The following is a 27,193-nucleotide window of genomic DNA, read 5'->3' as shown; positions in this document are numbered from 1 at the left end:
CCGAGTACCTGTCACAGTCCATATGAGTACCTGAGTACCTGTCACCGCCCTTCAGAGTACCCAAATACCAGGCCATCAGAGTACCCGAGTACCTGTCACCAGGCCATCAGAGTACCCGAGTACCTGTCACCAGGCCATCAGAGTACCCGAGTACCTGTCACCAGGCCATCAAAGTACCCGAGTAGCTGTCACAGCCCATCAAAGTACCCAAGTACCTGTCACAGTTCATCCGAGTACCCGGGTACCTGTCACAGCCCATCAGAGTACCCAAGTACCTGTCACAGCCCATCTGAGTACCCGAGTACCTGTCCCAGTCCATCTGAGTACCTGAGTACATGTCACAGTCCATCTGAGTACCCGTCACAGTTCATCTGAGTATCTGAATACCTGTCACAGTTCATCTGAGTACCTGTCACAGTTCATCTTAGTACCCAAGTACCTGTCACAGTCCATATGAGTATCTGTCACCACCCTTCAGAGTACCCAAATACCAGGCCATCAGAGTACCCGAGTACCTGTCACCAGGCCATCAGAGTACCCGAGTACCTGTCACCAGGCCATCAGAGTACCCGAGTACCTGTCACCAGGCCATCAGAGTACCAGAGTACCCGAGTACCTATTTGCAGCCCATGTCTCATAGAATATACGTTGGGTGTTTGTTTTCCAAAATGGGGTAATTTTGTGGGTAATTTCACTGTCCTGGTGGTCCAGGACCTTCAAAATTGTGATGGGTAGGAATGAAATGAGATGTGTCATTTATGCTCCTAGAACGCCTGAATGTACTACTTCAATGTTTGGCCTCTCTATGTGACCAGGCTGTGTAAAAGTCCTACAGATGTGGTATCGCCATACTCGGGAGGAGTAGCAGAATGTGTTTTGGGGTGTAATGTTTGCTATATACATGCTATGTGTTAGAAATATCTTATAAATTGACAACTTTGTGTAAAACAAAAAAAGCGTTTTAATTTTTTTCCACATATTCCAAAAACTTCTGGAAAAAAATGAACCGTTCAAAAGACTCATTATGCCTCACAGATTATACGTTGGGGTGTTTGCTTTCCAAAATGGGGTCATTTTATGGGAAATTCCATTGTTCTGGTACTCCAGGGCCTTCAAAAGTGTTATAGGTGGTTGAGAAATGAGATGCGTCATTTTTGCTCGTAGAACGTCTGAAGGTACTGCATCAATGTTGGTGCTCTGTATGTGGCCAGGCTGTGTAAAAGTCTCACACATGTGGTATCGCCGTACTCGGGAAGAGTAGCAGAATGTATTTTTCGTTGTAATTTGTTGTATGCATATGCTGTGTGTGAGAAATAACCTGATAATATGACAACTTTGTAAAAAAAAAAAAATAATAATAAAAAAATCTTCATTTTGCAAAGAATTGTGGGGAAAAAAATTACAACTTAAAAAAACTCACCATGCTACTTACTTAATACCTTGGAATGTCTACTTTGTAAAAAAGTGTCATTTGGGGGGTATTTGTACTTTCCTGACTTGTTAGTGTCTCAAGAAATGATACACCTGATGTACTGAAGGCCTGATCAGATGTGATCAATCTTCAGCGATTGGCACCATAGTTTGTAGACTCTATAACTTTCACAAAGACCAAATAATATACACTATAATGTGGGTTATTTTTACCAAAGATACGTAGCAGTATACATTTTGGCTATAATGTATGAAGAAAAATTACTAATTAGCAAAAATTTATGACAGAAACAAAGAAAAAGGCATTTTTTACTCAAAATGTACGTTTTATTTTATTTATAGCACAAAAAAATAAAAAACCCACTAGTGATTAAATACCACTAAAAGAAAGCTCTATTTGTGTGGAAAAAAGGACGCAAGTTTCATATGGGTACAGTGTTGCATGACTGAGTAATTGTCATTCAAACTGTGAGAGCGATGAAAGCTGAACATTGGTCTGGTCAGGAAGGGGGTGTAAGTGCACTGTAGGTTAGGTGGTTAATAAAAATAAAAAGGTAAATAGAAAAAAAGCATAGTCAAGCATAGCCAGAGTCCAGTAGCCAGATCGGGTAGTCAGCCAGTCCAAAGTTCATAAACCAGATCGGGTAATCAGCCAGTCAGAAGTCAGGGATCCAAGGAGAGCAACTGCAAGCAGGATAAGAAGCCAGGAGGGATGTCAGCAAGCCAGTCTTGAAACAAACAGCAGGAGATGGTTCCTTGTGATGTGACAAACGCGACGGCAAAGGAAAGAGTGAGCTGGACTGTACCCCTTCCAATGCAACAGGTACTGTATGTGCCCACGGAACCTACGGGAGTCAACAATGGATTGTACCTCATACTCTTCATGGTTCTCAACCAGAATAGGATGAGGACCTGGCACCGAGGTGGTAAATCGGTTACAGACCAACGGTTTCAATAAGGAGACATGAAACACATTTGAGATGCGCATACTAGGAGGAATGTCCAACGCGTAAGCTACTAGGTTAATCTTGCGAAGGATATGGAAAGGCCCAATAAACCGAGGTGCAAACTTCAGTGAGGGAACACGAAGCCGGAGGTTGCGAGATAACAGCCAGACCCTGACCCCAACCTGGTAGAAAGGCGCAGGCAGGCGTCTGCGGTCAGCATGGAGTCTGTACCTATCATTAGCATGACGCAAAGCCTCCTGGACTTGTATCCAAGTGGAACGAAGACCACGGAGATGCTCCTCTAATGCAGGAATACTCTGTGTAACAAACAAGTCAGGCAACATAGAAGGTTGGAAACCATAATTCACCATAAATGGAGACAATCGGGAGGCAGAATTCAAGGCACTGTTGTGAGCAAACTCTGCCCAAGGTAATAGGTCAGACCAGTTGTTATGATGGTCAGAAATATAGCAACGTAGGAATTGCTCCAAGGACTGATTGGCTCGTTCTGCGGCCCCATTTGACTGCGGGTGATATGCAGAAGAGAACGCAAGCTGGATTCCCAACTGAGCACAAAAGGCTCGCCAGAACCGGGAGACAAACTGACTGCCCCTTTCCGAGACAATCACCTTGGGTAGCCCATGTAAGCAAAAGATCTCCCGAGCAAAAATGGAAGCCAGTTCCTTAAAGGTGGGCAACCTCTTAAGTGGAATACAATGACACATCTTAGAGAACCGGTCAACCACCATAAGGATAACAGTGTTGACTTGGAAGTTGGGCAATTCCACAATGAAATCCATAGACAGGTGAGTCCAGGGCCTCTCTCCATTGGGTATGGGTTGTAGGAGGCCCACTGGAAGGTGTCGTGGAGTCTTACTCCGAGCACACACGGGACAGGCAGCTACGAAGGCAGTAACATCAGCCCATAGACTAGGCCACCAGAATTGTTGGGAGATGGCCCAAATGAGTTGATTCTTCCCAGGATGGCCAGCTAGCTTGGGAGAATGGTAAGTCTGGAGCACTGCAGTACAGAGACTCTCCGGGACAAAGCAGCGGGCACAAGGTTTATCAGGAGGAGCATTGACCTGAGCAGCAAGATTTTTTTCACCCAAGGGAGAAGTAAGACTGGTGCGAACCGTAGCCAAGATACGATCAGGAGGCATCGTAGGAACCGGAACCGACTCCGACTTGGAAGTGGAGGAAAATTGTTGACAAGGCATCAGCCCTTACATTCTAGGTACCGGGTAAGATTGAGACAATGTAATTAAAGCTAGACAAGAAAAGAGCCCATCGCGCCCTTCTCGGAGAGAGTCGCTTAGCCTCAGACAAGAATGTAAGATTCTTATGGTCAGTAAGAATAAGAAAGGGCACAGTGGTACCTTCAAGTAGATGTCTCCATTCTTTCAGGGCCAAAATGATCGCCAACAGCTCTCTGTCACAAATCTCATAATTGCACTCAGCAGGTGACAATTTCTTGGAAAAGTAGCCACATGGATGCATAGCGCTCTCAGAGTTAGGACTTTGAGACAGACGGGTGCCAACTCCAGTCTCAGAAGCATCAACTTCTAGGATAAAAGGCAACGTAGGATCAGGATGTGCCAACACAGGAGCAGAAAAGAAGGCAGCCTTGAGGGTCTCAAAGGCCTTAATGGACTCCGGAGACCAACTCTGTGGGTTACCGTCCTTTCTGGTCATATCAGTCAGAGGCTTGACCAGAGACGAGAAGTTATGAATAAACTTCCGATAGTAGTTGGCAAAGCCCAGGAAAAGCTGCAGAGGACGTAAACCCACAGGTCGAGGCCACTGTAGGACTGCCAACAGTTTCTCTGGGTCCATCGAAAAATCAGCAGTGGAAATGACATAGCCCAGGAATATAACCTGTTCACGATGGAACTCGCATTTCTCCAGTTTACAATAGAGATTGTTCTCTCTTAGTTTCTGAAGTACATGACAGACATCTGTGTGGTGGCTCTCCAGGGACTTGGAAAATATGAGAATATCATTGAGATAAAGCACCACACACAATTGCAACAAATCTCGGAGGACATCGTTAATAAATTCCTGGAAAACTGCCGGGGCATAACAAAGGCCAAAAGGCATTACCAGGTATTCATAATGGCCTGTTCTGGTATTAAAACGCAGTTTTCCACTCATCACCCTCCTTAATGCGCACGAGATTGTATGCCCTTCTCAGGTTAAGCTTTGTGAAAACCGTTGCTCCCTTGAGGCGGTCAAATAACTCTAATCAATGGAATCGGGTAGGCATTCTTAATCATGACACGATTGAGACCCCCATAATCTATACAAGGTCTCAGTTCACCGCTCTTCTTTTTCACAAAGAAGAAACCAGCACCAGCAGGAGACGAAGCCTTGTGGATGAAAAATTGAGAAAGTGCATCAGCAACATACTCCTCCATGGCCTTATCCTCCAAGACCGACAAAGGTTAAACCCGGCCATGAGGAGGTATGGCACCAGGTTGAAGGTCAATTGCGCAATCATAAGGCCGGTGTGGAGGCAAACTACCAGCTTGACCTTCATCAAAGACATCGCCAAAATCACGGTACTCCTCTGGCAAGGAGGGGAGTGAAGCGGTGCACAGGACCTTGGATACCTTCAGGAAGCATGTCTCACTGCATTGTAATGATCAGGAGAGAACCTCAGCACGGAGCCAATCAAAAGAGAGGTTGTGCCTCTGTAACCAAGGATAACCAATAACCAGCAGAAATCTGGGTGAGGAATTAACTTGGAATTGGATTATCTCATGGTGAAGAGCCCCTACGGCCATGGACAACGGAACCGTCTCATGAGTCACATGGGCAGGCTGTAAAGGTCTCCCCGTCAAGAGCCTCAATGGCAAGTGGACTGTCACGCAGCTGCAGTGGAATCGAGTGCTGCGAAACAAATGCAGCATCAATGAACAGGCCTGCAGCCCCAGAGTCGATTAGAGCCTGTATCTCGATGGATGACTCAGCCCAAGAAAGGGTGACCAAAACCAGGGGCTTATCCTTCTGGATAACTGGGGATGAAACAACGCCACCTAAGGTCTGTCCATGACAGGACCTCAAGGTTCGGGCGTTCCCTGGACGGGTAGGACAAGACTTCAAAAAGTGACCAGCCTGGCCACAATAAAGGCACAATCTCTCCCTCCTCCTAAAGGCTCTCTCATCTGCAGAGAGACGCGTGAAGCCCAGGTGCATGGGTTCATCTTCACTGACCAACTCGGTACCAGGAGGCATGGGAGGTGAGGGAGGCATGGGTGGGACTACAAAGCTCGGAGGCAAACCTACAGGAGGCTTCCGCAAGCGCTCCTTAAGAGAAAGTCTTTCTCTGAGTCTGGAGTCAATGAAGATGGCAAACGAGATCAAGCTCTCCAGCTCAGTGGGTATATCTCGGGTTGCTATCTCATCCTTGATGGAATCCGAGACCATGAGAAAAACCAGCCATGAGGGCCTCATTGTTCCAAGCAACCTCTGCTGCCAGAGTACGGAATTCAATGGCGTAGTCGGCAACAGTTCTCGTACTCTGTTTAATGGACATGAGGCACTTGGCAGCAGAAGCGGAGTGTGCAGGAACGTCAAAAACCCTTTTAAAGGAGGCCACAAACTCAGGGTAACTCAAGATAACAGGTTTTTGCATCTCCCATAGAGGGATAGCCCAGGCCAAGGCTCTCTCAGAAAGCAAAGATATCATGAAACCTACTTTGCTTCTGTCTGTGGGAAACACCTGGGGCAGCATTTCGAAGTATATCTCAACCTGATTGAGAAACCCCCTGAATTGAACTGGATCGCCCCCAAATCGCTGGGGAAGCAGAGCAGAACCAGACATACCTCTTATAGAGGTAATACTCGAGGCGGGTGCCTGCACAAAGACTGGCGCAGCAGCAGGGACGGCCTGCGACTCAGGTTGTACCGGAGCAGCCACCGTGGGGGATTCCAGGTGAGCTGTGCAATTCAGGAGCATTTGTAACGCCAAGGCAAACTGATCCATGCGGTGATCTTGCTCATCGAATTTGGAAAAAATATTACCAACAAGTGGATTGACTGTATCTTCTGAATTCATGGCCTTCGCGTACTGTCAGAAACCATGAAACAGACAGAGACAGAAGTACAATCAAATCACACTTGTTTATTAATAAAAATAAAAAGGTAAATAGAAAAAAGCGTAGTCAAGCATAGCCAGAATCCAGTAGCCAGATCGGGTGGTCAGCCAGTCCAAAGTTCATAAACCAGATCGGGTAATCAGCCAGTCCAGAAGTCAGGGATCCAAGGAGAGCAACTGCAAGCAAGATAAGAAGCCAGGAGGGATGTCAGCAAGCCAGTCTTGAAACAAACATCAGGAGATGGTTCCTTGTGATGTGACCAACGCAAAGGCAAAGGAAAGAGTGAGCTGGAAGGCTTTAAATAGGCAGGTCAGACAAGCATCTTCGGGAACAGCAGGTAACTGTGGAAAGAGAAGAGAGCTGGCAATTAGCCGACAGCTGAGCGGCCAGCCCAGAGGAGGAAGGCAATATACAGTATGACTTTTTTTTTTCTCTGAATCACCTTTGTGTTCAGTTTGATGAAATGCCAATTTGTATGTATGATTATTGTCACAGTTTTTTTTGAAGAATGTGAAGAGCATGGTTTAGATTTACTACATAGCAAAGTCAGTTAAAAGCCAACAACAGTTAGAACAGTAGGATGAAAACATCTGAAAGAGATACAACTTGCTAGATAGTAAATACATTTCCATTTCTTTGTTCCTTAGTAACCGGAGGGAACACACAGCATGAGATCACATAAGACTTACCAAATGTTCTCTTTCATAGATGAAAAATTGTGGAAACATTAGTTTGATTTCCTGTGCTGTCCATCTTTGTTTTCCATTTCTAGTCTCAAAATTGTTTAAGCAATTTCGAAAATGATTATATGCATCACATGTGATGTCCATGTATCTTAGGGTGAAGTTGTACCTAAAACAGAAACATTTCATAATCATAGCAACCAACTGTATGAAACACTTTTGAATTTAAAATATTTAGTCATAATCTTATATTTTAAATCTGTAATTTAAGTTATGCTAGATTGGTTCATATTAACATCACTATCCCCAATTGTAGAAGAAAAACAAAATATTTTGTCATGCATATTTTGTTAAGGTAAAACAAACCTTCATAAAAAAAAAAAAAAAATACGTTGTTATACCTTTTTTTTTCTGGCAAAACCATTTGTAATTTTATTCAGCCATCCTTGCTGTACTACATAACCAGAGGTAAGACAACTATGGGAATGAATACAGAAATAGATAATCAAAATTGAAATAATGATTACAAGACTAGAACTTAAATTGGTATGATATAAATTTAACCCTTTCATGACTAAGCCTATTTTTGGTATTTGGTGTTTACAAGTTAAAATCCATATTTTTTGCTCGAAAATTACTTGGAACCCCCAAACATTATATATATATTTTTTAGCAGAGACTCAGAGATTGTTGTAATATTTTATGTCACACGGTATTTGCGCAGCGGTGTTTTAAACGCAACTTTTTGGGAAAAGGGATCCTTTCATGAATTTAAAAAAAAAACAGTAAAATTAGCCCAATTTTTTTGCATAATGTGAAAGATAATGTTACGCCGAGTAAATAGATACCAAACATGTCACACTTTATAATCGCACGCACTTGTGAATTGACGACAAAGTACGGTACCTAAAAATCTCAATAGGCGACGCTTTACAAAATGTTTTACGGTTACCAGGTTAGCGTTACAGAGGAGGTCTAGTGCTAGAATTATTGCTTTCACTCTGACGATCGCGGCGATACCTCACATGTGTGATTTGAACACCGTTTACATACGCGGGCGCGACTTCCGTATGCGTTTTCTTTGCTTCGCGAGCTCGCGGGGACAGCGGGCGCTTTAAAAATTTTTTTCATTTATTTTATTTGTTTTAAAATGACTAAATTGTTTTTAAAAAAATAAATAAAAAATTGATCACTTTTATTGCTGTCACAAGGAATGTAAACATCCCTTGTGACAGTAATAGGTGGTGACAGGTACTCTTTATGGATGGATCGGGGGTCTAAAAGACCCCCCACCCCTCCTTTACACTTCAATGTATTCAGATCCCCGAAAACGGCGATTCTGAATACCGTATATTTTTTTAAAACCGGCGTCATTGGCAGCCGAGTAAACGGGAAGTGATGTCATGACGTCACTTCCGTGTTTACTATGAGGAGACTGGAACGAAGCCGATTACGGCTTCATTCCAGTTCCTCCCCAGCGGCTGGAGGCATCGCACACGGAATCGGTGCTCCCAAACTAACGGGATCAGCGGCGGGAGGGGGGACGTCCCCTCCCGCTCCTCCGGCATAACAGCCGAGCGGCTTTTAGCCGCATCAGTTGTTATGGCTGGAAAGCCAATAGCCTGCTGAAGAAAATGGTACCGGGATGATGCCTGCAGGTGTGGGCATCATCCCGGTATACCCCCTGGAAGCCGAGTACGCAGATCTGCGTACGCTCGGCGGGAAGGGGTTATTTATATCCATAACTTTGATTGCTAATATTTTAAACAGTATTTATCCATAAAATAGTCCAGCCATCACAGCTTGGACTAAGCAAATAAAATAACACCACAAACTGTCCCCTTCCGAAGAAGGGACATAACAAACCACACAATATCGGGCTGCGACAAACGGGAGGGTGGGAGGGTGTGTTTTCTTAATCGTTACTGCCGCTCTGCTGCATAACTGACTCGTCCACTCTTATTTATAGGTACTCCAGGATCCAACAGTCAGAGGTCTCGTGCATATAAGTAACCAATCATTTTAAAACGTAGTCCTAATTTTTTTTATTTTAATTTAATTTTAAATCTTTAATCATTATCCCTCATTCTGTCTCATTCCTGTTCAATGGGAATGAATACAGAAATAGATAATCAAAATTGAAATGACTACAAGACTATAACATAACTTTAATTGCTAATATTTTAAACAGTATTTATCCATAAAATAGTCCAGCCATCACAGCTCGGACTAAATAACTAAAATAACACCACAAACTGTCCCCACCCGCCAGGCCTTACTTAAGAGCCTGGCACCACCACCATGGCTATGACCAACTCAATACTACTTTGTAAGTCTGAATTAAACAAATCAAGGGCCACGTCAGATACAGTGGTGTGAAAAAGTGTTTGCCCCCTTCCTCATTTCCTGTTCCTTTGCATGTTTGTCACACTTAAGTGTTTCGGAACATCAAACCAATTTAAACAATAGTCAAGGACAACACAAGTAAACACAAAATGCATTTGGAAAAGAAGGTGTTTATTATTAAAGGTGAAAAAAAATCCAAACCATCATGGCCCTGTGTGAAAAAGTGATTGCCCCCCTTGTTAAAACATACTATAACTGTGGTTGTCCACACCTGAGTTCAATTTCTATAGCCACACCCAGGCCTGATTATTGCCACACCTGTTCACAATCAAGGCATCACTTAAATAGGAGCTGCTTGACACAGTAAGGTCCACCAGAAGATCCTTAAAAGCTACACATCATGCCGAGACCCAAAGAAATTCAGGAACAATTGAGAAAGAAAGTAATTGAGATCTATCAGTCTGGAAAGGGTTTTAAAGCCATTTCCAAAGCTTTGGGAATCCAGCGAACCACAGTGAGAGCCATTATCCACAAATGGCGAAGACATGGAACAGTGGTGTACCTTCCCAGGAGTGGCCGGCCGCCCAAAATTACCCCAAGAGCGCAGCGACGACTCATCCAAGAGGTCACAAAAGACCCCACAACAACGTCCAAGGAACTGCAGGCCTCACTTGCCTCAGTTAAGGTCAGCGTTCATGCCTCCACCATCAGGAAAAGACTGGGCAAAAATGGCCTGCATGGCAGAGTTCCAAGGAGAAAACCACTGCTGAGCAAAAAGAACATCAAAGCTCGTCTCAATTTCTCCACAACACATCTTGATGATCCCCAAGACTTTTGGGACAACATTCTGTGGACCGATGAGACAAAAGTGGAACTCTTTGGAAGGTGTGTGTCCAAGTATATCTGGCGTAGAAGGAACACTGCATTTCATAAAAAGAACATTATACCAACAGTAAAATATGGTGGTGGTAGTGTGATGGTCTGGGGCTGTTTTGCTGCTTCAGGACCTGGAAGACTTGCCGTGATAAAAGGAACTATGAATTCTGCTGTCTACCAAGAGATCCTGAAGGAGAATGTCCGACCATCTGTTCGTGTACTCAAGCTGAAACGAACTTGGGTTCTGCAGCAGGACAATGATCCTAAACACACCAGCAAGTCCACCACCGAATGGCTGAAGAAAAACAAAATGAAGACTTTGGAGTGGCCTAGCCAAAGTCCTGACCTGAATCCTACTGAGATGTTGTGGTATGACCTTAAAAAGGCCGTTCATGCTCGAAAACCCTCTAATGTAACTGAATTAGGACAAATCTGCAAAGATGAGTGGGCCAAAATTCCTCTAGGACGCTGTAAAAGCCTCATTGCACGTTATCGCAAACGCTTGGTTGCAGTTGTTGCTGCTAAGGGTGGCCCAACCAGTTATTAGGTTTAGGGGGCAATCACTTTTTCACACAGGGCCATGATGGTTTGGATTTTTTTCACCTTTAATAATAAACACCTTCATTTACAAATTGCATTTTGTATTTACTTGTGTTGTCCTTGACTATTGTTTAAATTGGTTTGATGTTCCGAAACACTTAAGTGTGACAAACATGCAAAGGAACAGGAAATGAGGAAGGGGGCAAACACTTTTTCACACCACTGTAAGTAAATGTTATTTGGATGGTAAAATCCAGGAAGATCACCCTCCATATCTACATATCTGACCAACAGACCACTAACTGAGGGCATAAATTTAGCAACAGCCCTATTTACCTTCTTTCTTTTTTTCAAAAATAGAAGTTCAGGAGACAGTAACCACGCTAATCTAGGAATAATTTCGGAAAAAAATACTACTGTATTTTGAAGAATTAAATGCAATTGAAATAGATTGATTTATAAAAATGGTGCAGCGCAAAATACAAAAGTCCACATGTATTGGTCATATATGACAACAGAAGAGCATGTAGAGAGGAAACACCACGTGGGAAAACAGCTGATTGCTTGTATGTGACACTCCTTCCACCAGTAGGAATAAACTCTTACCAGCTCTGATGGACCTCTGAATTCTCAGATGGTCAAATGTGCGTGTTCACACTCACGGTGTGCAGGAGCCTTTATTTCCACATGCGAATAGAGTAGTTGTCTGAATCGCTTGATCACATGCAGGCGACTCCAGATAAAAAGCACAATGGATTCACTCCAGATGTAAGTAGGTAGGTATGTATGAACAGAAAAATCCAGGAAAAACTCCAACAAAAGTTAAAAAAATTGAAAAAAAACAATCTAAGTGTAGCTATAAACAGATCGTTTTATTAAAATATTCATTTGAAAAATTAGGAAAATTAAAAAGTTTTTATATAACACAAAAAAAATCTTTCAGTTTCAAAGTCCACAATTCTGTGAATGAATTGCTTAATAGCAGTGAATTACTGTCAATACTGCTTTACACCACAAGATGCCAGTAGTGGGCATTATGCATATCGAGTCAAGAGCTGAACCATTTACAGCACAAGATACACTTGGAATGAGATCAATATGTAAAACAAAAACAAAAAGTTTTTTGTTTGTGCTGACCAATGCCCATTCCAATAAACGCCATAACCACAGGATCCCGAAGCAATAGTAAAAAGAGAAATGGCTGAAGTGTCACAAAAAGGAGACTGCCAAAAGGTAACGGCCATTAAAAGAGGCCAAAAAAAACATTCCCAAACACTCAAATCTTCCCTCAAAGCTGAAGAAATCCGAACAAAATGGCGAGGATTCTTCAAACGTGCCAAGGCCTAATACAACCATTTAGAAAAGACCCTACCAACAGCAATAATCCGAGTTGCGAAAACCAACAATCCCAATAAGGTTTGTAATTTGCACAGTGTAACTTTTTCTTACTAATAGAGTAAAAGACTTACCTTATCAGGAGGTAAACGGAATTATATATATATTCACAGTATCAATGGTGATACCAAGGAAGTAGGCTAAACAGACTTCTCTTCAGCCAAAGGCACGCCAAACTTCCTACAAAGAATTCTAAATATTGTAAACCAATACAAACACTCATGTGAAGATGCTGGACCAATAAAATAGAAAGTCATCTAGGTAGTGTATCAAATTACCAGAACCAATGACATGAGAAGCTGACCATTCCAGGAGGAAAAAAAATTAAAATAACAGCAGGAAACAGAACATCCCATCAGGAGATAACAATAAAAACAAAAACACCCATCAAAATAAAACCCCAGTGAATTAAAAGCATTTGGCAAATAGGTAACAAATGAAACGCCAATTTTATGTCAGCCTTAGACAACAAAGCCGACTGACCAACTACACGCACTTTAGATATCGCATCATCAAAATAACTAAGTCACTGAGCAGAAAGCAAGGTCGATATCATCATTCAAAGACCCTCCAGCTGGAAAGGATAACTAATGAAATAATCGAAAGCTTTGAAGTTCCTTTTTAGAACTAATACCCAAAAATCAATCTTGTGTGAAACAACATCTACATTTCTATTAGCAGATGGCAAACTTTCAACAATTAAACAACCCACATCAGAATATGAGGGTAGCAAGAAACCAAAATGAAAACCACTAATTAAAAATTGCGCTGCTCCAAAATGTGGAGAAACAGCAGCATTTCTATTAACTTCACTGACGTTGGGCAAGCCGGTGGAGAGGACGACGTCGCTTATGTGCACATGTCTCCAGCGGCACGGGCATACGGACTCAGTACGTTTCAGGGAACAATGGGAAGCGTCGCTCCAGACTCGCTTTACGGACCTGCAGTGGCAAAATGCGTGTATTTTGGCACATAAGTGCTCTATTAGCACTAGGTTACAGGAAAACTCTTATAAGCTATTGTCACAATGGTATGCCACTCCAGAGAAAGTAAAGAGATGGTACCCTGCTTCCACGGACCTCTGTTGGAGGTGTGATGAGGCCAAAGGAGACATGTTGCACATATGGTGGAATTGCCCCCGTATTTCTGTATTTTGGGGAAAAATTTGTGATCTGATTTTACGCATTACGAACACGACCCTACCTCTGACACCGGCTTGTTGCCTGCTACATATCTCTGATTGGCCCCTTGGTAGATACAAAAGATCCTTAACAAAGCACCTCCTTATTGCCGCTAAGTCCCTGATTCCTAGGTATTGGAAGTCGACCTCAACCGCATCAGTTGGAGAATGGCTGAGGGAAGTTAACCGAGTATTTGCAATGGAGGAGACGCTGGCTATAGCTAATGAATCTTCTGAAAAATTTCACAATACTTGGTCCCCATGGGTTCAGTTCAAATATTCAGACTCATTTGATAGCTTGTCCACGGGTTGAAGGGTTCCTCGATTTTAGTGGATCGCCTAGTTAGGCTTTTGTCTGCCCATTTCGGAAGGCGCTGGTGTGAACTCCTCTGTGAAGGTTGCCTTGAACCACAGTCTTGCTTCTTATTTATTTACATTTCTTCTCTATTTTTTCTCTCCTTTTTCCTACCTTTCTTTCTACCCTCCTTTATGTTCCCCTATACCCCCCCCCCCTCCCTTATTAAACATGTATCCTACAGATAAGTTGCGCTATTTGTTCTCAGGATATTGTAATGCTTAAGTAGGTGCTGTTACATAGGTCTTTCCGGTACTCTTTTTTTACGAGGGATGTTACAGTTGGCTTCCGATCCTGAGTCCATGACTACATCAAAGTTACCGGAAGACATTTATAATTATAATTATAATTGTTATGCAATATTTGTTACTGACATTGCATAATGTGATTTCTTCTGCTTGTTATGTGACTTCACGTAAATAAAAAATTTTTTATTGGGAAAAACTTCACTGACGTTACTGGATGCGCATTCAAAACCATCTTTTTAAAACATCTAGACGCCGAGTGAGCTCCAGCACAAGAAGCACATTCATGCTTAAAATCGACAAGTCTGTGGCCACTTACACTAGCCTTTATAAAAACTAAAACAAATACCTTTACGTAAAGACCCAGACTGAACAGAAGTCCTAGTAAAAGGATTTGTGGCAACAATAAATTGAGCCACAACCCAACATCCTTCGTGCCCCATTTTAAAGAACTATGAACAGCCAACGAAAAGATTTGTCATAAGAAAACCAGGAAAAACCTGAAAAATTCTTATATGCTTCAAGTGTGATTTTGACATGATGAAACATTCCGCAACAAAGTTTCATATGTCGTTCACCCACCACACTAGCATATATACAGAAGGGCTGTAGCCAATTATTAAAAGTGCAAGGCAAAAGTCTACGCCTATCATCACTAACCTTTTCTGTTTCTCTTTTAAATGACCTATCATCAACAAAAGGTAAAAGAGACAAGACATCAATATATCCACCCTTCCAAATTTTAGCTTTAACAGTAGCGGACAAATGTCTCAGGCACTCCATGTTACTGTAGCTATCCAGACCAGGTGCCTAGTAGCCATTTGCCATATTAAATATTTCTAATATTTTAGCAATAAAGTACATACATTTTGTGACCAAAACTGAAAACAAGCTTGCATGTTTCCATCTGAACCTACTGGAACTTTCATGTCAAGAAACCTAGGGGCATACTTATACTGTTATACTGTGACGTCAGTACCATTCTCCACGATACAGAAATAACACACTAGCCGGATGTTTTCATGACTTATTTAATTTGCCCTCTACAATGTACTGCTGTTCTTTCAAGCTTCCTTTAATTTATTTCACTGCAATAGATATTCATGGATCAGTTGCAAAATAGATAATTGTTCCATACTGTATATATATATACTTCAAGTTTGCAGCCTTTGAAAAGAGCTGTGTTGTCAGTGAATTTACACTATCTGCAAGTCTTTAATATTCTTCACAGTACTATGTCAACTAGAATTATTGAAAACATGTGCTTAGCTGTGACAGAGAAAGAATGGGGATTGCTGCTGATAAAGTGCATAGAGACAGATTAGTGTAGTACACAGATTACTGTAGTACAAACAATACCCCATAATGACAATGTGAAAGACGTTTGAAATCTTTCCAAATGTATTAAAAATAAAAACAAATCATATGTACATAAGTATTCACAGCCTTTGCAATGACACTCAAAATTGAGTTCAGGTGCATCCTGTTTCCACTGATCATCCTTGAGATGTTTCTACAACTTGATTGGAGTCCACCTGTGGTAAATTCAGTTGATTGGATATAATTTGGAAAGACACACACCTGTCTATATAAGGTCTCACAGTTAAGAGTGCATGTCAGAGCACAAACCAAGCCATGACATCCAGGGAATTTGTCTGTAGACCTCCGAGACAGGATTCTATTAAAGCACAGATCTGGGGAAGTGTACAGAATTTTTTTTTTTTTGCAGCATTGAATGTCCCAATGAACACAGTGGCCTCCATCATCTGTAAATGGAAGAAGTTTGGAACCACCAGGACTCTTACTAGAGCGGGCCGCCCGGCCAAACTAAGCGATCAAGGAAAACGTGCCTTAGTCAGGGAGCTGACCAAGAACCCTATGGTCATTCTAACAGAGCTCCAGCGTTCCTCTGTGGAGAGAGGAGAACATTCCAGAAGAACAATCATCTCTGCAGCACTCCACCAATCAAGCCTGTATGGCCAGTGTGGCCAGACAGAAGCCACTCCTCAGTAAAAGGCACATGGCAGCCCGCCTGGAGTTTGCCAATAGGCATCTGAAGGACTCTCAGACCATGAGGAACAAAATTCTCTGGTCTGATGAAACAAAGATTAAACTCTTTAGCCTGAATGGCAAGCTTCATATCAGGGGGAAACCAGCCACTGCTCCTTACCTGGTCAATACCATCCCTACAGTAATGCATGATGGTGGCAACATCATGCTGTGGGGATGCTTTTTCAGCGGCAGGAACTGGGAGACAAGTCAGGATCAAGGGAAAGACAAATGCAGCAATGTACAGAGACATCCTTAATGCAAACCTGCTCCAGAGCGCTCTGGACCTCAGACTGGGGCCAAGGTTCATCTTCCAATAGGCCAACGATCCTAAGCACAAAGCCATGATAACAAAGGAGTGGCTACGAGACAACTCTGTGGATGTTTTTGAGTGGCCCAGCCAGAGCCCAGGCTTGAACGCAATTGAAAATCTCTGGAGAGATCTGGAAATGGTGGTGCACCGAGGCTTCCCATCCAACCTGATGGAGCTTGAGAGGTCCTGCAAAAAAGAAATAGAGAAAATGCCCAAAAATGGGTGTGCCAAGCTTGTAGCATCATACTCAAAAAGACTGGAGGCTGTAATTGGTGCCAAAGGTGCTTCAACAAAGTATTGAGCAAAGGCTGTGAATACTAAAAACGTAAAAAAAATGTTTTTGTTATTTATTTTTAATAAATTTGCAAAGATTTCAAACAAACTTTTTTCACGTTGTCATCATGGGGTACAATAAGCCCCAGTATAAGTCATTTGTGATGAAACGCGTAGGGTAAGGCTTCTATGTTCCCTGTATTGCTTTTTATCATGTGATCACGTTTTTTTAATTTTCTTTTTATTGTATGCTGGTTTTATGCCAATAAACAGCAAATCCTGTTGTTGATCTACACTATGGGAAGTCATTGTTCTTTTTTGTTTTACATATGATTCCCTCCCCACTGGCTGATGGACCATCTGAGACCTGTCGTACAGTTCCTGTTGAGTCGAGGATTCACTCATGTATGCTCGTTTGACCTGGTGTTGCCCACATACAGGTTCTGTAGCTCTGGTAAGAGTACCCACTTTTTTCACATTCAGTTTTGATTTTACTGCCTCAGATGTCTTCTGGATTATCCTTTTGCTTATGCATCATATGAACCACTACATCTGAGACTCATGGATTCCAAGGACTGATTTACTTCATTCTTGGGACTTTATAGTTATTTTTGTTGGTGCTAGTCACATTATAGTTTCTTTTTGTATATGAATTTTGTCACATTCATGTGTAGCAGCTTGGTTCACCTTTTTTTTTATATAGGTTAGCGCAATAATATTCCTTGTATTCACATTATGGGGTATTGTTTGTGTTATTCTGAGGAAAATAATACATTTAATCCATTCTTGAATATGGCTGTATTATTTTTTAAAATCTTTTTATGGTACCAAAACCAAATGGACATGTCAGACCCATTCTAGATCTAAAAAATCTAAATCAGTTCCTGAAAATCCACTCCTTTCGCACAGAGACGATTATGTCAGTAGTTTCTATTATTCTAGGAGGAGAACTTCTGGCATCTATCAACATCAGGGATGCATATCTGCATGTTCCTATATTTTCTCGCTCACCAAAGGTTTCTGCAGTTCGAGTTAGAACAGCAGAATTTACAGTTTGTAGCCTTGCCCTTCAGCCTAACTACAGCACCCCGGTTGTTTACAAAAGTGCTGGCCCCACCTTTAGTCAGGTTAAGGGCACATGGCATAACAGTCGTGGTGTACCTAGACAATCTATTGATAATAGACCAATCGGTGGCTCGTTTGGAGCAAAGCATACGCATAACAACCAGTTACCTGGAAAGTTTGGGTTGAATTCTCAACCTAGAGAAATCTTTCTTAATACCACTAAAAAGGCTGGAGTACTTGGGTCTGATCACAGACACAGGCCAGGAAAAGGTGTTCTTGCCTCAGGCAAAGATCAACTCCATAAGAGAGCTGGTGCAGATGGTCAGGTCAAAAGACGAGCCCTCCATTCGCCTTTGCATGAGGTTGCTAGGAACCATGGTGTCTTCATTCGAAGCGGTTTTCTAAGCCCAGTTCCATTCAAGACTGTTGCAAAACAGTATCCTGTCCACTCGGAACAAAACAATTCAAGCATTAGATTTGCCAATGCGGCTCTCCTCATGAGTGTCCCAAAGCCTCATTTGGTGATTACTAACCCAGAATCCGCTGAAAGGAAAATCCTTCAGACCAGTTATCTGGAAAGTGGTAACGACATATCGCAACCTTTTAGGCTGGGGAGCAGTACTAGAAAAGACAACTGTCCAGGGACAGTGGTCAAGAACTGAAAGAAACTTGTCCATCAATATCCTAGAGATTTGAGCAGTGCGTCTGGCTCTGAAGGCCTGGACTTTCAGGTTACGGGACTGTCCTTTCAGGATCCAATCTGACAACGCCACAGCTGTGAACGAATAAAGTAATATAGTGCAGCGCTAATGAAAGATAAAACAATGAGATTATTTCCAATAAAAATTGATACAGTATATAAATGTACAGATACCGTATATACTCGAGTATAAGCCGAGATTTTCAGCCTCTTTTTTGAGGCTGAAAGTGCCCCCCTCGGCTTATACTCGAGTCATCGCTGTCTGCCTGCTCGATCAGCGTGTCGAGCAGACAGACAGCGGCCATTCTATTCTAATTCAAAAGCCGCGCCTCCGGCTCCGCCTTCGCCTGTGATAGGCGGAACACTGAATTTCCCAGCAGCCTGTGTTCCGCCTATCACGGACATCCGCTCATCCTCGTACTACGGACGAGGATGAAAGGATGGCCGTGATAGGCGGAACACAGACTGCTGGGAAATTGTGTTCCGCCTATCACAGACAGGGAGGCGCGGCATTTGAACAGGAAAATGGGCGCCGACGAAGAGCGGTGATCCTGGGACGGGACCGGACGGAGGCTCGGCTCGGCTCGGGACGGGACGGGACCGGACCGGACGGAGTCTCGGGACGGGACGGGACCGGACCGGACGGAGGCTCGGCTCGGGACGGGACGGGACCGGACGGAGGCTCGGGACCGGACGGAGGCTGGGGACACAGGTAGGCTGGACACACAAGGCCTCACACACACACACACACACACACACACACACACACACACACACACACACACACACACACACACACATGGATGGACACACACACAGGGATGGATGGATGGATGGATGGACGGACACACACACAGGGATGGATGGATGGATGGACACACACAGGGATGGATGGATGGATGGACACACACACACACAGGGATGGATGGATGGATGGACACACACACAGGGATGGATGGATGGATGGACACACACACAGGGATGGACAGGCATATCTCACCCTCGGCTTATACACGAGTCAATAGGTTTCCCAGTTTTTTGGGGGTAAATTGGGGGCCTCGGCTTATACTCGGGTCGGCCTATACTCGAGTATATACGGTAAATACTCAAATTAAGATTGCCCAACAATAATGAAAAATGTAAGAAAACCAACAGTGTTAGTGCATATAAAGTGCATATAGTCCATATAATATGGCAAAGAATAATGTGACTGTGAATCTGGGTGAACTGGTTGTCTGTAGATAATCCACCAACGTAAGGAAAGAGGTTTACCAGACAGGTTGAACTCAGCTAGGCATATGCCTGATGGGTCAATCAAGCTTTTAGTGTAACACACCCAAGGAAAGGTACAGGAACCACGTCTTCCAATATAGACCAATCTGGTAGGGATCCATCAAAGTAGTGACATCAATAGGTATCCCCCATAGGTATAATGACCGAAATTCATGGGTCCACGCAATATGACATATGGCAAAAGGAGAAAAACGGGGCCACATAGTGTGATTCCATTTTACATGTAAAACATTTATTGAATAAATGATAAAATGGTCACTCACATTTGAGAAGACATTAAAAGTATATGGATCAAACTAAGTAACGCAGTGGCATCAGCAGAGCCCACCCAGACATTTCATCCTAATAAGGCATCCTCTGGGGTGCTGGTCCACTGCAGCCACTGCGTATTTATAAGGTAAATGATCACTACAGATGAGTGACAGCTCTATGACCACCAAACAATCAAACAAACCACTTCCTGTTTGTAAAGATGGCGCCCATGGCTTGCACCAAAGGATGCCAACAAAATGGCGCCTGAAGCAGCAAGCAAAGTCCTCTATTGGGCATCACCGCAAATATGGCGGCAATACCATCAAAAATAATCCAAGCCTCATTCTGGTCTCCATTGATAAAAACCGGAAGTGGTAAGATACCCAGAAGTGAACCAATTGTCAAAACAACAATTGTCAAAGTAACACCTGGAAATGAGCCAATCATCAGTAGTAACAAAGTCACTGACTCATCTAAAACCAAAATCATTCAAATAGGAGTGAAATGGATATGAATATTAACTAATCATATAATTATCTGTATATGTCCCGGATTAAAACATGTATCGTGCATTATTATATAATTAATACATGACAATCCAGACTTCTCAATTTTTGGAGAGCTGGCCTCCACACAGGGATCGATACAGAAAATTCATAAAAAATATATACAATATGTATATAATATGATTTTATCAACCCTGGGGGATTAATGTAGAATGGGATATAAACGCCTTTTTGAATAAAGCCTAGTCCACTTATTTAAGATCATGTATTATGTCTGGTGGCACCAAGATATTTAGGCATTTGGGAGTGGCAAATGTACTTCTAGGTTTTATGTACCTGACTATTACGAGTTTTTGACTCTAACAACTAAATTTAATACATTGCGATTTTTGGCATTTTTGCCTTTTATTCATTTTTTGTTTTTTATTTTTGTTCGTTAGTTATGGGGTGGACCTCTTTGTACGGTGATTCTATATTTATGTATGGTTCATATTATACATATTGTATATATTTTTTATATATTTTTTATGAATTTTCTGTACTGATCCCTGTGTGGGGTCCAGCTCTCCATAAATTGAAAAGCCTGGATTGTCATGTATTAATTATATAACAATGCACTATACATGCTTTAATCAGAGATATATACAGATGATTATATGATTAATTAATATTCATATCCATTTCACTGATATTTCAAGATGAGTCGGTGACTTTGTTGCTATTGACGATTGCCTTATTTCCAGGTGTTTCTATTGTTATTTTGACAATTGGTTAACTTCCGGGTATCTTACCACTTCTGGTTTTTATCAATAGAGACCAGAATGAGGCTTGGATTATCCTTGTTTGGTATCACAGCCATATCGGTAGTGACGCCCAATAGAGGACTTTGCTTACTGCTTCAGGTGCCATTTTGTTGGTGCCCTTTGGTGCAAGAGCTTGGTTCAGTTTCCTTGCTATTGTAATTTTTATATAGTGATCACAACAGCAAGTTTCATTACTATATAACGGCACCTATCTAGTATAGCAGAGAATGGTCCAGATTATAGAGCTTTGGCTACACCCATATTGAGGCTTGGGTTATACATCAAAGTGAAGCTTGACGTGTAAATCATGGGTGCCATTTTACACCCATATTGAGGCTTGAGTTATACATCAAAGTGAGGCTTGAAGTGCAAGCCATGGGCGCCATCTTTACAAACAGGAAGTGGTTTATGATCGTTTGGTGGTCATAGAGCTGTCCCTCATTTGGAGTCCTCGTTTACCTTAGAAATAAGCAGGGGCTGCAGTGGACCAGCACCCCAGAGGATGCCTTAGGACTAAAACGTCTGGACGGGCTCTGCTGATGCCACTGCGTTACTTGGTTTTATCCATATGCTTTTAACCACTTACCCACTGGGCACTTAAACCCCTAGCTGGTTTCAACCTGTCTGGTAAGCCTCTTTCCTTACGGTGGTGGATTATCTACTATCACCCAGATTCACAGTCACATTAGTCTTTGCCATATAATATGGACTATATGCATTTTATATGCACTAACACTGTTGGTTTGCTTACATTTTTCATTAATGTTGGGCAATCTTAATTTGTTGCGTATTTATCTGTACATTTATATACTGTATACATTTTTATTGGAAATAATTTCATTGTTTATTTCCTCTTTCATCAGCGCTGCACTATATTACTTTATTCGTTCACTTATCTACAGATTATCTGATGTGCAGACAGCACGTTTTTTTCCACATATATTTTTTTAGCACCATAGCTGTGGCCTATATCAATCACCAAGAGGGCACCAAGCGTCTCTCAGCGCAGAGAGAGGTGAACCATATTCTAATTTGGCCAGAAACGAATGTTCCTTGCCTATCGGCAGTCTTCATTCCAGGAATAGAGAATCGGCAGGCGGACTACTTGAGTCGCCAGCAGTTATTCCAGGGTGAATGGTCTCTTCACCCCAAAATTTTTTGGACTATTTGCCAAAGATGGGGGACTCCGGACGTAGATCTTCTAGCATCCAGGTTCAACATGAAGTTAGTCAACTTTGTGGCCAGAACAAGGGATCCACTCGGAACGGATGAAGGATTAAGCTGCAAAGAAAGCAGGTAATTCTGGTAGCACCAGCATGGCCCAGAAGGTCATGGTATGCAGAAATTGTAAAGATGGCAGTGGAGGGTCCATGGTCCCTCCCACTACGGCCAGATCTGCTCCCACAGGGCCCGATATTCCATCCTACCTTACGGTCTCTAAATTTAACGGCTTGGCTATTAAAACCCACGTTCTGAAGAAACGTGGGCTTTCCGGGTCAGTTATGTCTACCCTGATTAATGTAAGGAAGCCAGCTTCCAGAACTATATATTATATGGTCTGGAGGGCTTATGTTTCCTGGTGTGAATCCAAGGGTTGGCACCCTCGGCTATATATCATAGGTAGAATTCTTGCATTTCTACAATTAGGGGTAGAAATTAAATTGGCCTTGAGTACTATTAAAGGCCAAGTCTTTATCAGTCTTCTTTCAAACTTGTTACACATTCTTTAGTCCGGGGTTTTATGCAATGATGATGATGCGGCTTAATCCGCCAGTCAAACCTCCCTTGAACCCTTGGGACTTGAACTTAGTTTTGTCTGTGTTACAAAAACAGCCATTTGAACTGATACAACATATTCCCTTAGTCCTTCTGACAAGAAAGTTGGTATTTTTGGTTGCTATATCCTCAGCAAGGAGGGTTTTGGAATTGGCTGCTCTTTCTTGTATAGAGCCATATTTGATTATTCATGAGGACAGGGTGGTGTTACGCCCTCGTCCAGACTTTTTACCAAAAGAGGTTTCAAGTTTTCACCTGAACCAAGATATTGTCCTTCCATCATTTTTTCCAAAAGCATGTTCCAGGGAGGAAAAGTCACTACATTGTCTTGATGTGGTGAGAGCAGTGAAAATCTAGATTCGTAAGACTGATGTCTTATTTATTCTACCAGAGGGTCCTAAGAAAAAACAGGTAGCGTTGAAATCCACTGTCGCTAAGTGGATTCGGCAAGTTATAATTCAAACTTAAAATTTAAGGGGTAAGGTTCCCCCTTTTCAAGTTAAGGCGCACTCTACCAGGGCAGTTAGTGCTTCTTGGGCAGTGTGCCACCAGGCCTCCAAATTTTATCAGGTGGATGTAAGGAGATATGAAGATATCGCCTTTGGGCGCAGTCTATTGCAGGCAGCATTATAGGTCCTCAAGTCTGGTGGTACCCCCCGGGTTGTGTCTCCCTCCCCCTTAAGTAGCATTGCTATGGGACGTCCCATTAAGTTATTACTTAAGGCTCTGTGTCCCATGATGTACGATAAAGGAAATAGTATTTTTATAACAGCTTACCTGTAAAATCCTTTTCTTGGAGTACATCATAGGACAGAGGTCCCACCTCTCTTTTGGGATTTAAGTATATTGCTTTGCAACAAAAACTAATGTGCTCCTGGAAGGAGGAGGGGTTATATAGGGAGTGAACTTCTTGGATTGGGTATACCAGTGTCCATCACCTGAAGGTGGGCTATTACTAAAGGCTCTGTGTCTCATGATGTATTACAAGAAAAGGATTTTACAGGTAAGCTGTTGTAAAAATCCTATTATTCTCATGTGCACTCATGGGTCCTCAATGCTAGCAGGCTGAAGAGTTAGAACTAAAGACTGTCCCTTTAAAGCTGCTACACAAAGACCTCTGCCTACTGCTTATGCCAAGAGGTACCTCTCAGGGGATAAAGTACTATATCCTAGGTGTTCTACTAGAGTGCACCCTAGACTAGTTATAGTGTTATTATGTGAATTGCAGCTAATGCTTATACTGTATGCACTGTTTATTGTTGACTTTGGGGATTCATGAGTTAATCCCAGTTTAGCTGTGCCTTACAGGATTCTATTCAAAGTTACTTTGGCATTATAATTATACTGCTTAGCTGATTGTGTCTGAATCTACCTTGTCTGTGTGTTCATTTATGCTCAAACCACCATTTATTCTATCCCATACCAGTACATTATATAACTGGATACTAACATTTATATGTAAAGTTGTTCCATGAGAATATCTGATTGCCCCATGGGGGATCAGCAATACATTGTTTTTCCCCTGTTGGAGCAAATTGGATCATGCTTTGCTGGGTTTTTTGTCCTCCTTTGGATCAACTGTGGGTATGGGATTGTCATTTTTTTTTCTCCCCTTTTATTGGTTAAATTTCCCTACCCCACTTGCTAAACCGTAGAAAGAAATTCGGTCCCAACCATTCACATGCTCATCTTCTGAATGCTAGCTTGAATGCCAGCTTAGCCAAATTGCTAGCACTGCAACTACTGCCATTCCAACTGGTAGACTCTGCCCCCTTTTGTGAATTTGTGGAATGTGCTGTACCTCAGTTGCAGGTTCCAAAATGCCCTTTCTTTTCACGGAAGGCCATTCCAGCTCTCTAGCGGCATTTGGAAGGCAATGTTTTTGTCTCGTTGGACAGGGCGTTCAGCAGTAAGGTGCATATTACTGCAGGTCTAGCTGGGCAGGGATGTTACCTTTCCTTCACAGCGCACTGGGTAACTCTGCTGGCAGCTGGGAAGGATGCAGGACAGGGTTCAGTATTGTTGGAGCTTGTTCCGCCACCACGCCTCCAAAATTCTAGCAGTGATTCTGCCACAGCTCTCTTCTCCGCCCCCCTCCTCTTTTTCTTCCTCTATGGCCTCTTCTGCAGATTTGTTCTCTGAACCAGTGGTGCTCCGTAAATGTGTTCAAAGGGCTATGCACGCAGACAAAAAGATGCCATGTGGTGCATAAGTTACATAGTAGGCGAGGTTGAAAAAAGACACAAGTCCAACCTATGTGTCTGATTATATATGTCAGTATTACATTGTATATATGTTGTGGTCATAGATAAGCGGTGCTTATCTAATAGCTTCTTGAAACTATCAATGGCCCCCGCTGAGACCAGGAAGGGAATTCCACATCCTTGCCACTCTTACAGTAAAGAACCCTCTATGTAGTTTAAGATTAAACCACTGCTTAGGGGACAGGAGCCACACTAGGGCAGAGATTGTCAGCTCTGCAGGGGCAGGCGGTTGACGCCATGCCAGCTTCAGCCAGGAATGGTTGTATGCGATAATGGAACCAAACTTCTCTCCGCCTCTGACAGGGACACTTGACCCATGTTCCATGTTTGGCACACATCCTGAATTTGGTGGTGCAGTGGTCCTTGAGCAGGTACCCAGGCTTACAAGATCTCCTGAGGCAGGCCTGAAAAGTCTGTGGTCATTTGCAATGGTCATACAATGCCAGTGCTCGGCTGGCTGACATTGAAAGGGAATGCAACCTGCCCACCAACTGCCTCATTTGTGACATGTCCACCAGGTGGAAGTCAACTTTTGGCTGTACTTGCAGCAAAGGGCCACCAATGAGTATCTGTGTGAGTATGGCACCAGGACAGGGTAAGGGGAGCTTGGCTTTTTTTCACACCAGTGCTACTGATCAAGGATGCATGCACTGTCCTGCCACCATTTGATGAGACCACGAGGATGGTGAGCAGTGACAATCCATGCATCAGTGATACTGTCCCTCTTGGCTTCTTGTTGGAGTACATGCTTCATGGAATAATAGACAGGGTACTTCAGGCAGAACAGCGGGAGGAAGAGGGAGACTTCCTAACCTCTCAAGGCTCCATTTACCCAGATAGTATTCCTGCGGGCCCGCCAAACACACAGGAAGAAGAGGAGGGGGAGGATTGTGTCAGCATGGACATTGAGGATAACACTCAGCAGCAGTCTTCAAGGGATGGTTTTCAGTCTCCAGAAATCCAAAGAGTTGTACGTGGCTGGGAGGAGGTTGTTATGGATCATGTGATCCTTAGTGACCCAGAGGACTTAGAATTTAATACCTCTGAAAACTTTTACAGGCTTTGCAGAATCAGGGAGGCATGTAGCGTAAGGACCCTAGGATTCGTGGTATCAAAGAAAAGGAATCATTACTGGCTGGCAACCCTTCTTGATCCATGTTACAAGGGTAAGGATTTCAGAACTCATTCTGCCTTCGCAGAGGGAGCAGAGGATGAAACATCTTTAGGAGGCCTTGAAGAAAGGTTTGTGCAATGCATTTCCAGACCCTGTGAGGTTACAATTTCCTGGTGCTGGACAACGTGTTGCTGAGGCTTCTGTCAGGTCACCTGAGGCCAGGTGACCGATGCTTTTTAGGCACAGGCACAAAGACTTTAAATTTAAAACATACAGTTTTTTTTACATATATAGCAATAAATACACAAACAACTTTAAAAAGTCATAAACAGTGAAGAATTCATCCAACAGATGTTACCGCTATTTATACTATAGCCATAATATACTAAGTAGTAAAACAAAAACCTTCTCTTGAAAATTAAACATTTCAAGACATAGTATAGGAACAAATATACACTGCAGCTAACTGAATAATCTGCCTGCTTAATTTAAATGAGACTGTCTCTGTCCACACCAACAACACACAACACAAGGCCGATGTGCAGGCAGCCTTATATAGTGTTGGGCGTGGACCTAGGCCCCCTGAGCCATGATTGGCGAAAGGCACCCTGCCTTTGGTCAATTATGGCTCTTTTAGCTGAGGGCACTGTGATTGGCCAAAGCATGCATGTCATGGTGCATGCTCTG

The 27,193-nt window shown here is 42.7% G+C and overlaps 1 protein-coding gene across 3 annotated transcripts in view; it reads right to left on the bottom strand.

Moving 5' to 3' along the window:
* The window catches only part of METTL22 (methyltransferase 22, Kin17 lysine), a 553,862-nt gene that overhangs the window by 41,261 nt on the left and 485,408 nt on the right, over nucleotides 1-27,193 (bottom strand). For all 3 annotated transcript variants that reach the window (XM_077448831.1, XM_077448832.1, XM_077448833.1), the window contains one exon: nucleotides 7,168-7,330. In XM_077448831.1, coding sequence (XP_077304957.1) covers nucleotides 7,168-7,330 — 163 coding nt within the window. The remainder of the gene's footprint in view (nucleotides 1-7,167; nucleotides 7,331-27,193) is intronic.

The sequence above is a fragment of the Lithobates pipiens genome, unplaced genomic scaffold (assembly GCF_037356315.1).
Source record: "Lithobates pipiens isolate NorthernLeopardFrog02 unplaced genomic scaffold, aLitPip1_a1.2 Scaffold_22, whole genome shotgun sequence".
NCBI lineage: Eukaryota > Metazoa > Chordata > Amphibia > Anura > Ranidae > Lithobates > Lithobates pipiens.
The sequence above is the reverse complement of the archived record's forward strand: the minus strand, read 5'-3'. Positions and strand labels throughout refer to the sequence as shown.